We start from the raw sequence: 12940 nt of genomic DNA on the forward strand, positions 1-12940 counted from the left end.
GAGCTTTGCTCAGGAGTTAGAGTCTTGTACATTTTCTCTTTTCACTGGAGCTGCCTCTTCTCTCTCCCTTATTCTACTCATTTGATGAAGATCTTTGGAGTTACTTCAAGCTTCTCTGTCAAGTCCTGACACCTTCATTTGGCATTATCTCCAGGCAGGAATTTCATTTTCATGAGAGGACGTTTCTGTAGTTCCCTAACTTTATCCTCTAGATAAAAACTGCTGTTGCTAACTGCTCTGTTTACGCTAGTCAGAGGGAGGAGGACCTTAACTTCCCCAGCGATGTACATGCTGGTCTTTAAAGAGTTGCCCAGATAACTCCCCTATTATCACTCTTGGTGTTGGTTGACTCTGTTCCGAGGAAGACCTGTTACCACTCTTATCTCTTGTAGAGCAGTGTATGATCCTCGTCCTTCTCTGATGGACTCATCCTAACTTCATTCTTCTTACAAAAATGTTTTAACATTTCTGTTTTTCTTATGGGAGGCATTCTCATTTTTCCAGTACTGTGATAGAAGTCTGATGAAATAAAACCTAAGGAATATAAAAAATCTACAATTGAAGAGGGCACACATTGTTCATATGAGTCCTTCTTTCCCAGATTCACTGAAATGTCTATTTTATAGCTGTTTTACTACCTGAGATTTTGTGTGTGCACACATGTGTGTGCATGCATGCATGCACATCAATTATACTAATGAATAGACTGGCAGGATTTTATCATGTGTTTTCTGTCTGCGTTCTTATTTTCCTTGGCAGCTGGGAAAGTACACGTTTGCATGGTTGTTTTACACTGTTTTTCTATATTGATGCTGTGTGAAGTGCATTTCAAACATTAATCATCAAGAAATCAAATAAGGTCTTGAATGTTTAATGAGCTCACTTTAATAATTGGCCATAAGAATTGAAATGCTTTCAAATTAAAGGCTTTTGTAGTTACAGAAAATGATTTAATGACAGAGCTTAAAGATTTGATTTTTCCCCTTTTTTTCTAGTTTTATTGAGATATAATTGACATAAAAGATCATATTCATCTAGGGTGCACAACATAATAACTTAGTATATTCATATGTAGCAAAATGATTGCCACAATAAATTTAATTAATGCCCATCACCTCACATAGTTAGAATTTTTTCTTGTGATGAGAACTTATAATACTTATTCTCTTAGACAATTTCAAATATATGATACAGTTTTAACTATAGTCATCATACTGTTAATTATATCACAGAACTTATATTTTTTCTATTTGTTCTATGTTTATAAAATTATTTCAGTAATGTGTAAGAAGCTGTAGTCAAATTAAAAGAGAAAAATATTTTTTAAGAGAAAAATATTTTAATTCTTTCTTTTTTTTTTTTTTTTTTAAGCAAAGAATCGTGGGATTGCCATTCCAGTGGATTTGGACAGTCAAGTTAATACTCTTTTCCTGAAGAGCCATTCCAATATGGTGCAGAGAGCAGCCATGGGTTGGAGACTATCAGCTCGCTCTGGACCACGATTTAAGGAAGCTCTTGGAGGGCCTGCTTGGGATTACAGAAATATTATTGAAAAGTTACAGGTACAATAAGAGCATGCAATGGCTTACCATTTTCTAAGTTATAATTTTTAATATATGTAGTAATGCAAGTAGAATATGGTTAAAAATATCAAGTTCTATTTGGGGACTAGGCTTTACCTTACAATTCCCTACCAATATTACCCTTTTTAAAAGCATGGCTTCCATGTAAAATTTGTTATTTTTAGTTCTGTGTAAAAATAATGATATATTATTTAATATGTTTGATAGCATAGTAATGGGATTTATTTATTTATTTGTCTGTAATGGGTTTTAATATCAAAATGATAATAAAAATGGAAAAACAAGTTACCATAAACTCTCATGTAATAAATTAAATATTCATAACTTGCTTCGGTTTATCTCTTAGTATTCTCTTTGAGTGTTTTGGTGAAAGTGGTGTAAACACCTTTAGTCTCACAATATTTGCACAGTATCCCAATCCTGTGTTTGGCCTGGATTCTGGGCCATGGAGTAAAGAGAGACATTGTATTCATCTGCTCAGGCTGCCGTCACAATACCATAGACAGGGTGGTTTAACCAATAGAAATTTATTTTATCACAGTTCTGGAGTTAGAAGCCCAAGATCAAGGTGGTAGCAGGTTTGTTTTCTTGTGAAGTCCCTTTCCTTGGCTTGCAGGTGGCTGCTTGGTCACTGTGTCCTCATATGGTCCTTCCTCTGTGCACATACATGTCTGTATTGTTATTCCCTCTTCTTATAGGGACACCAGTCATAATGGATTAGAGCTGCCCATATGAATTCATTCTACCTTAATTACCTCTTTAAAGGCCCTATCTACAATTATAGTCCCATTCTGAAGTACTTCAACATATGAGTTTTGTTATGGAGACACAATTCAACCCATCAGAGAAATCTTCCCACCCACGTAATTGTAGACAATTTCATGGAGTAAATTAGGGTATGGTTTGAGGAAATTGTTTGGCTTGGAGAATAGTCAAGACATGAACTGGAATAAATATTGCAAGAGGTCACATGTAGAAAAATTGGTGGAGGTTCAGAATTTTAATAGCTTAGTGTTATATGTGATTAAAAAGACAAGTTAGACTCAGTATGAAAAACTTGAAGGCTATAGGTCATTAAAATTTTGGATGAAAATGTCATTATAAATTATTAAACAGTTATTGGTGTGCAGGAAAGAATTATCAGGAAGAGACTAGAAGAGGGAAGAGTAGTTAAGAATCACTAAGTATCTGGGGTGCCTCAGTGGCTCAGTCAGTTAAGCACCTCACTCCTGATTTTGGCTCAGGTCATGATCTCAGGGTCGTAAGATTGAGCCCCATATTGGGCCCTGCATTGAATGTGGAGCCTGCTTAAGATTCTCTGTTGCTTTCTCCCTCTCACCTCCCCACCTTTTCTCTCTCTAAAAAAAAAAAAAGGAAAAAGGAAAAAGGAAAAAAAAAAAAGAATCACTAAATGTCTCAGCCAGGTGGCGGTATGAATGAATAGAAGAAACAGGTTACAACAGACCTGCCTAGGGTGGAGATACGAGAGGAATGAGAGGTGTTTAAGAGAAACTGATGATTGGAGACTAGGTGCTATTATTAAGGCGTTTTATTGTGGGAGAGAAGGAGAGAATACAGTAGAAGGAAGTTGGCCATGGTCATTGATAATATGCTGAATCACATTAACAGGCTATTAAATTTATTGAAAGTTAAGTCTATATTTGGAGATATTCGTTGGAGCAGGGACAGCGGATGGTGTCACTAAAAGGGAGAATATAGTGATAAGAAAAACAAAGAACATCTTGTAAGAGGTCAGGAGTGACAGAATGGCTAAATAAGAGAGACAAAAGGCAGAGTCAGAAAGAAGAGGAGTCAAGTTTATGAGAGCAAAAAGAATAGAACATTTTAGAGGAGAGACGGATAGGAATGTTAGCCAGTATAGAAAGGGCATGCCTTGGTACACATCCTTTGGTACACTAATTGGCATTAATTCAGTAAATACGTATTTGGTTAAAACTCAATATCAGCCACTGTGTGCTAGAGATGGAGCTGTGATCTGTGTGTTCCCATGGGGCACACATTCTCACCCATTATGGATGAATGATATAATGTTAGATAATTAAAATTGCTATGAATAAAATAAAGCACAGTAACAACATGGTGAAGAAATACTGGGAGAAGGATCTTACAGTAAGGAATTCTTCTCTGTTGAGGTGACATTTGAGCTGAGAACTAAATGAGGAAGAGGAATAATCTGTTCAAAGATTTGAGAACAGAGATTTTTATTGGGAGGGAATAATAAATGCAAAGGTACTTAGGCAGGAATGAAGTCAGTGGATTTGAGGAGCCAAAAGAAGCCCACTGGGGTAGAAGTTCAGTGAACAAAGGAGGAAAGGATTATGAAATTAGGGGCCAAACCATGTAGAGACTTGCACAATAAGGCATTTGGATTTTATTCTAAGTGAGATGGCAAATCATTGTAGATTTTCAGTAGAGGATAAGATTGACATGATTTACTTTTTAAAAGGTCACTGGATTTTGAGTGATGTATGGATTATATGGTCCACACATAGAAGCAGTGACTCTCTTGTATTAATTCAGGCAAAAGACGATGGCAGCTTGGCTTAAGGAGATAGAGATAAGAATCAAGAGAAGTAGATGAATTTTAGACAGATTTGGTTGCAGGGCCAGCAGGACTTGGTAGATGGGTGGATGAGTTGTGGGGTATTGGAGAAAAAGAATAGAGGATATGATATGATTGAATTATCTCTAAGATAGGGAAGAATAGGAGAATTATATTTAGGAATTCTGTGTGTGGGATTTTTAAGTTTGAGTTGCCTATTTAGATATACACGTGAACATGTCAAACAGGCAGTTGGATTTTTGAATCTAGAGTGGTTTGGAAAGATGTCTATGCAGGAAATATAAAGTGGAATGTTCTAGCATATAAATGATATTAAAACCATGGACTTGGATGAGATTTCTCATAAGAAAGGATCAGGAACTACTGGGAGTTGGTGAAGAAATGGTCAGGACATAGGTGGAAAATAGAGAAAGTGTGATGTCACAGAAGCCAAGAGCAAAACGGTTTTGACACCATAGAAACAGGTGTGTAAAATCCTTAGCAGTGATTGGGTAAGATGAGCACAGCAAAGTAACCACTGGATTTGTTAATAGGGAGATGATTGCAACTAACTGGTACTCAACAGTAATGATTACATTTATTAAGGAATAATATGTGGCCGGTATGTGTTAGAGGCTATTCTGTGTACTTCTCTTTAATCCTCACAGCAAACTCATGTGATTGTGAGGATCATTATCCTGACTTTTCACATGGAGAACTAACAAGTTAGAGAGATTACATAATTGCCCTATGATCAAAATAAAAACTGAAGACAGAATTCACACCATAGGAGCCTGAACACAATTTGTTTAGTAAATGAAATGAAGAGAGGTAAACTGAAAGATAGGCATATTTTAGCAGCATTTTATTAAATATGACCACATTTGATAAACATATTCTCTCACCACATTATATAATATCTAGTTTCCAACTTGTGTTATTGCCTTCCCAGTAGTTTCTTTTAGCTGTCATCAGAAATTTCTCCGAAAGCTTATTAGAATAGTTGAAGTAGAAATGATCACTTTTGTTAAAAAGGGAAGAAAGAGTAAACAAGAGTTAACTCCTGAAATCTAGCCATAAGAGATCAAGAGAGACATTACCCTATCTATAGGATGTTCTACCTGAAAGTAACAATAAGTGATTGGCAATCAGTTTTCTGCTGACCAAAATATATCACAGGTATGGCTGAATAAAATATTGCTTTATGTGAGAAGGTTTTTTTTTTGTCTTTTAACATAGTTATTTTAAAAACAAAAAAAGGATGCTTTAGTCATTACATTAAAGAATGCTCAGTAAATTGTCATTGCCCACAGATCGTTTTGGAAACATGTCAGAATACTTTCAGCTATAATTAACACAATTTTAACTATAAGTGGCTTAAACAATAAAAAACATATCATTGCACATAGCAAGGAATCTGCAGTTGGGGCTCTTTTCACATTGGTTAATAGCTCAACAGGTCAGGACCCTAACATTGTTGGTCTGTTGGCCTTCAGCTTAAGGCTGGTTTCCAAAAGTCAAATGAGGGCTGCTTTACATTTTGGGTTCATATTCTTAAGCTGTCCTTAGAGCCGTAGGTAGTTTCAAAAGAGTTCACCCCTGCCTCCCCTAACCCACACCACTGCCTGCTCAGCTGGCATCACCCTGTGTCCTGTTAGCTAGGACTGTACCACATAATCATGTCTAGACTAATCACTGGCAGGGAAACTAGAATGACCATGACTGGCTTAAACTAATCAACCATGACCCTAAGCTGAGGAGGCTCATTCTCCCAGAGGATGTTACTGCCTAATTGAGAAACAACATGGGGATCCTATCAGCAAGGAGAAGGATGAAGAAAGGCTGTTGGGTAGGTGACCAATAATGTCTATCAAAAAGATGTAATTTGAAATAGTATTAAATGTCATTGAACCTTTGTGAAGTGCTAATACTGCTTCAAAGAATATATCAAGGAATTTCCCCATTGGAAGATATGGTTCGTTCCAGATGACCAGAAATACATAGGGGATCTTTTTTTTAAGCTGTTCCTCAAGCATACCCCAATTTATTCTAATTTGCTAAATACCCATCATGTCTCCATTAAAATCCTGGATACTATAGGGCTTGTAGTAGTGACTTCACTGACTTTTCAACCTTGTATATATATCCTTAGAAATAATATTCCTCTCCACCTGTCTCTTATCTTATAAATGAAAAAGGTGACCCAAGCAGTATCCATACAGAAAACCAGCTAACACACGTAAGGCACAGACACTTGATGCCATGGGAAGGGAGGGTATAGCTCTGAAATTCCCATGTCTTATATCTGGTTAGTATTCTTAGGCTTGTCATAATCTTCAAATGATGAGATCTGCCTTCGGTCTTCATGTGGGTTCTCCTGTGCTTTATTCCTTAGGATGTAGTGGCCTCCTTGGAGCAACAGTTCAGCCCGATGATGCAGGCTGAATTCTCAGTGTTGGTTGATGTGTTGTACAGCCCAGAACTACTGTTCCCTGAGGGGAGTGATGCAAGAATAAGATGTGGCGCTTTCATGTCCAAGTAAGTGGGTATAATCTGAGATTCTACTAGAGTTACAAAACCAAGATGGCCTTTAACACATTTCTGCTTTTTAACTCTGCTGGTACATGATGACAATCCACAGAATATGTGAAAGATCTAACATCCATGTTAAAATATACTTCTAAAATTTTTGATTTGATTCAGTTGAAATTTTATTTTGAGAGGGCCATGTTATATTTTACTAAAATTTACTGAAAATAAAATGTCGTTATTGGGCATGGAATAGCACATGAAATAATATTTTGATTCTAATTCATCTCTATTCCTTTCTAATTCCACTCACACTATGTGATGTGACCTTCAAAATGATTCCTGTTTAAAGTCACTTCTTTTCATTAATAGAGAGGAAGGAAGGGGAACTAGCATTTATTGAGGTCTTGCACAAACACTCTGAGAGATTGAAAGTTCAGGCTCATTTTAGCAGCAGGAAGGCTGAGGCATGTTTCAGGTGAAGCGCTGTGGCATCTCCGCCCAGCCCTCTGCCATGCCACTTTGACCATCTTCATCTGCAGCCTTCTCATCTACTTCTTTCACCATTTTTGTGGTATTGTCAGATCTAGTATAACTGATGTGTTTATCCCAGAATGTTTCCATTTTAGTGGTAAAAGAGCAATTCTCAAGGAAGACCTGCAAGTTGTGAGAGAAACTGTAATTAGCTCCAGAAAAAGAGACATATCTGAATGTTGAGGGCACTCTGAGTGATTCACTCAAGATGGCCAGTCAGAGGTACTTGTCTTCTTGGATGGAGAGTCGGAGAAGGCTGCCAACCCCTTTGACCATATCCATCACAGCTAATTCCTGCATGGCTGAGGATATTGCAACACCCCCCCCCAAATCAACTCTGATGTGGGAGGCAAAGATGGAAGGACTAGGGGACACAAGAAGTGTGTTCCTTCCTTTTACCGGTTAAAGCTGGGATTTGGGGAGAGAACAAGAAATGGGGTGAGAACTGACAGTAGGAATCATGTTGAAGAATAGGCAGGGTTTCTGTATTATGACCAGAATTGTGGATGCTTAGTTCTAGACCCACTATATCTTATGGGGTCGAGGAAGAATGTGTTTGGACACTTGCCAGTCTTCTAATAAGAATTTTTAGTGAAGAGATCCAGAGTATCTGCAAAACTGATGATCATGGAAACCATTAGAAAAAAAATAAGTAGAACTATTCACTAGTAATTCAGTATGAAAATAGGGCCTTTGAGAAATACTCTTTACCTCTTGTGGATGTATATCAATGCATAGAATGTGAATTAAAAACTGTGTAGTAAATGAGAATTGCAACTTCAGGAAATTAATATGATACTATGGATATATCCCAGAGACTTGATAGTCTAGGACAGGGGCTGGCAAACCCTGGGCTTCAGGGTAAATTGGACCTTTTGATCATTTTTTGCAAATAAAGTTTTATTGAAATACAGCTACACATTTTCATTCATATATTGTGTGTGGCTACTATTAGCGGTGTCACCTAGTTGTCACAGAGGTTATTGGGGGAGCCCACAAGACCTAAAATGTTTACTCTTTGGCTCCTTTAGGGAAAAAAAGTTTGCTGACTCAGTGTCAAGAATTAGGCTGTGAATACAGTTGTTACTAGTTACATGTAGCTATTTAAATTAAAATTTAAATTAATAAAAATAAAATCTTCAGTTCCTCAGTTATATTTGCCACATTTTAAGTGCTTAATTGCCAAATGTGGCTGATGATCAAAAAATTTGATAGCACAGATAGAGAACATTTCAATGATTGCAAAAAAAGTTATATTGGATGACACCGGTCTAGTTAAAGATGTAGGTCTATGAAAAGATATAAAGTAACTCAAAATGCCAAGAAAATATTGGTCTGTGCTGAACATGTGCTAAAAACAAATTTGTTGCAATACCAGGTAACTAAAAGGAGAAGAAATGGAGCAATATAATAGTGGGAACATATTGCAGATATTACACTCAGATGGGGGAAAAAAAAGATGTCACATACTTTAGTGGTTAGAGAAGAGATTTTTGTGCTATTATGATTGTAGTATGGCCAGCAGCTCAGGAATGTCTGTTTTCTGCTCTAGTGCCTATCCTGCTCCTTCCTTAACTCTGTGAAGAACCAAGGGTTTTATTTGCAAGAATATCTAATAAAATGAGAATCCAACTTTATTAATAGCTATGCAAGGGGCCTTGTATTACTGCGCAGAGCTCTCTGGTAAAGCTTAGCTGGAGAATAGAGCTTAGGTCCAGAGGCCTTATTGGGCCTCTGACTTCCTGAAATGAATTTAATTTTTGGAACTTGTTGACTCAGATGGGTCTGCTGGAGAATGTGAGGGATAGATCCCAGGAAAGATCCCAAATTCACATATCTACTTTGTCACATAAATTGAGAGAGAAGAAAATAAAGAGAGAATAAGTCAATGTGGGTGTTAACCTGTAAGGCATCTGGTTACAATCTATTCAAATTAGCACTTACTCCTCCCTTATGAAGGATAATCCCAGAGTTTATCAAACTGTGGGATGTGATTCATTTATGGGTTTAAAGATTAATTTAGGGAGGAGAGACAACCATTAATTTAAAAAATGAACTGAGAAAAAAATAAAAAAATAAAAAATAAAAAATGAACTGAGAAATAAAAATAAAATAAACATAAAAATCAGAGTACATCTCATACAGTAACTTTTGTGTTAGTTTAATACACTACACACATGTATTTATATGGTAAGTTGTTTTGTGCAACTTATTTTTTACTTAGATCATAGAAAACATATTAGAAGGCCACAGATTTTACTCAACTGGGATATCATGTAAGGGATGAATACTTTTTATAATACCCTAGCAAATAGTATTCACCATCATGCTTGATATTTTCACATGGTTAGTGAATGAAGTATTTATCTGAAGAAAAGTTAAAGAAAATTAAAATAGCCTGAGGGGGGAAAATCAAAGGAAATTTATGAAGCTCATGAAAACTATGTTCATGCCTTAAAGGACTGTCATGCAAGAGAAAGGACCAGTAGCAGAAGTTTCAGGAAAGCAGGTGTTTTCCTTGCAAGGAGAACTCTATAACAGTTATTCTTCAGGCTGAACCTGACCACGTGGATATAGAACACCTTGCCCGGAGTTCACATGTCTGAAAGGAAATCACTGTTCCTTCACTTTATGCTACTCTTTCAGCATGACATGGGTATCACTTAAAAGTATCACTATCTATTTACTCACCCTGTCCATAAATTTCAAGTGTCTTCATCTTCTCTTCCTCCTCCTCTTCCGCTTCTGACTTGTCATTACTTGCCAAGTCCTGGCTATTTTATTTCTATATGGCTTCCTGGATGATTACTCCCATCACATGGCTCTGTTCATCCCTTACCTTGTTCTTACTCTTCTGGGTCATCTTTCACATGTAGGCAGGGTCATTTGGGTCCTTTAAAATAGAAGTCCTCTGTGTTCAATAGACCAAATTCCAGACTCTTTAGTGTAATATTCCCAGTTCCTCCTTTTCAGATTGCATCTCTCTCTCCCTTTTTTTTTTTTTTAAAGATCTTATTTATCCAATCATGAGAGAAGCAGAGAGAGAGGCAGAGACATAGGCAGAGGGAGAAGCAGGCTCCCAGCACGGATCCTGATGTGGGACTCGATCCCAGGACCTCGGGATCATGACCTGAGCCAAAGGCAGACACTCAACCACAGAGCTACCCAGGCACCCAGATTGCATCTCTTTTAACTCTGTTCTTTCATTCTTCATGTGCCAGCTTGTTAACTGGCAATCAGAGTACTTAGCATTTCCTGGACAGGAAGGTCAGCTTTCTGCCTCTGCCCTTTGTTCATATTGTTCCCTTTGGAAGGATGCCTTCTCTCTCCACCTTTCCCTGCCAGGTGAAATCTTCATCATTAAAAGTTATCTCTTCACTGAAACCTCTGATCAACCCTAGAAAGTTTCTACTGCAGAATGTAGTAGATTATGGCATTTGCCTTTACCTATGTTGTACTTATCATATCATGTAAGAGGTGTCTGTGTGGGGACTCTCTTCACAGTAACTCTGAGGCTTAAGAGATTAGTAAATGGATCATGTCACCCCAGAATGGTGCTTCACACCCTTGGCTTTTTGGTAAGATGGACATAGGTCTATTTCCAGATCCCACCACTTAATGATTGTGTAACTACAGGCAAGTTGCTTTATCTCTCTGGACCTCTGTTTTCTCATGAGCTCAATAGTAGAACCTGTAGCATTGGCTTGTTGTGAGGATGAATTGAGAGAATCCATGGGAAGTCCTAGTACTTCACCTTGACACCTGATATGCACTGACTAGTCATTATCTAGTGAAAGCTTACTTTTCCTCAGGGTTATGTCCCATAGTACTCCCATTATGTCATTGAAATGGGACCATTCCATTGTGTTCGACATCATTCTGTTTTTCTAGGAAGACACGTCTCACAGGGTTATTGTGAGAACCAGCTTTTCAGAGTTATATATGATAAGCTATGCATTCTGATTATAAACATTTTACTTAATTTTGAGTTCTTTAGGATGGTATATAGCTACGATCCTCACACTTTTCTCCTGGCAAAACACCAGTGCAAAGAGTACCACTATAAAATCAGAATTTTTGCCCAAAGTATAGTAAAAATAGTATGTGGATAGACTGTCTTGATATTACTTTGTTGTTGTTGGGGTTTTTCGCCCTTAATCACATAACTGCTTGTTTCTACCAAGCCCTAGTAGGGAAAAATAGCACATTATTATTAATTTTTTATTTTTTAAAAGATTTTATTTATTTATTCATGGGAATACACAGAGAGGAGAGAGAGAGAGAGAGGCAGAGACACAGGCAGAGGGAGAAGCAGGCTCCATGCAGGGAGCCTGACGTGGGGACTCCATCCTGGGTCTCCAGGATCACAGCCTGGGCTGCAGGCGGCGCTAAACCACTGAGCCACCAGGGCTGCCCAGCACATTATTATTAAAACTGGAAAGCAGCCCATTATCTAAGGTTGCAATGTTGTATACCGCTACTTAGCCTGTGTAATTAAGGTAATATAGCCTATAGAAAATAATATAGTATAATACAATATAATATGCTGCAAATATTCATATTTCTCTTCTAGTAAATTTGTTTTAGTTATATGATGGGATTGAAGATAATTAGTGTCTCATTGTCTTTTAGTGTATTGTGTCCCATTAAAAGTATGCTACTTGAACAAATTTTAAAACAATGAGATATACTGCCTGTAAAGCAAAGGATAGTTTATATTAAAAGTCTGTGAGCTGAAGTGTAATTTTAAAAGTTTTGAAAATATCATGTTTACTTAATATTTTCAAATAATAGCCTGACTTTTTTCCCTCTAGTATATGATGTTAGTATATAGCCTGAAGACAAAGCACTGTTGTATTTAAGATTTAATATTCTGCTTTAAGGTTGATTAATCATACAAAGAAACTAATGGAGAAAGAAGAAAAGCTGTGCATTAAAATTCTTCAGACTTTACGAGAAATGCTAGAGAAGAAAGACAGCTTTGTGGAAGAGGTATTTTTTTAAAATTTTAGTATTTGAAAATAAAGTAGAGTTTCTAGTATACTGTAACCAATGAATTACATAGGCTATGAGATGATTGCTTGTATTACATATTGATGGCATGTGTACTTAGATGAATTAGATAATTTCAGTTTGTATGGTATTCATCTTTCATGTCTGCTTTGAATTGAGAAAAAACTAAGATTGAAATGGCCCAAGTATTTGGCTCATTTGTTTTATGATATTTTATCTTGAATATGTATATTTTTCTCATAGAGACCAAATGACCTTTTCTACAATGAACAACTGAGATTCATTATTAAAATTCTTTATAAAGTTCTCTTCATATTGAAATGGTCTATGTGTTTGGGCATATGTGATCTTTTATTGTAAATATGTGTCCACTTCATTTTCTATAGTATTGTGCCAGGTAATATAAAATAATACTATTGTTTTGTAAGTGGAATAGTAAGTTTCTGTTCTTACCTATATAAATTTAGTATTGCACAAATGATTTTCAGGGAATATAACTTATAGATAATAATTGTCATTCTGTTATTAAAAATGACAGCTCAGGAGCTCATTAAGAGATAGCTAGCAGCATGTTTAATACCCAAGGTGATACACTTAAATATAAAATATAAATCTAGTGAGGTGGGTTTTTTGTTTTTTTTTTCTTTTTTCTTTTTTTTTAGCTAGCTACCTATCCTTTTATGTTAGATATCAAACAAAATTTGTATCATGTTCCTTA

General features: G+C 36.5%; 1 protein-coding gene across 2 annotated transcripts in view; it reads left to right on the forward strand.

The window, feature by feature from the left end:
* The window catches only part of ITPR2 (inositol 1,4,5-trisphosphate receptor type 2), a 259178-nt gene extending 246646 nt beyond the window's left edge, over positions 1-12532 (forward strand). For both annotated transcript variants that reach the window (XM_072765722.1, XM_072765723.1), the window contains 3 exons: positions 1372-1562; positions 6542-6684; positions 12093-12532. In XM_072765722.1, coding sequence (XP_072621823.1) covers positions 1372-1562; positions 6542-6684; positions 12093-12213 — 455 coding nt within the window. In that variant the 3' untranslated portion in view covers positions 12214-12532. The remainder of the gene's footprint in view (positions 1-1371; positions 1563-6541; positions 6685-12092) is intronic.
* Positions 12533-12940: the final 408 nt, after the last annotated feature.

Source organism: Vulpes vulpes, chromosome 8 (genome assembly GCF_048418805.1).
Source record: "Vulpes vulpes isolate BD-2025 chromosome 8, VulVul3, whole genome shotgun sequence".
Lineage (NCBI taxonomy): Eukaryota > Metazoa > Chordata > Mammalia > Carnivora > Canidae > Vulpes > Vulpes vulpes.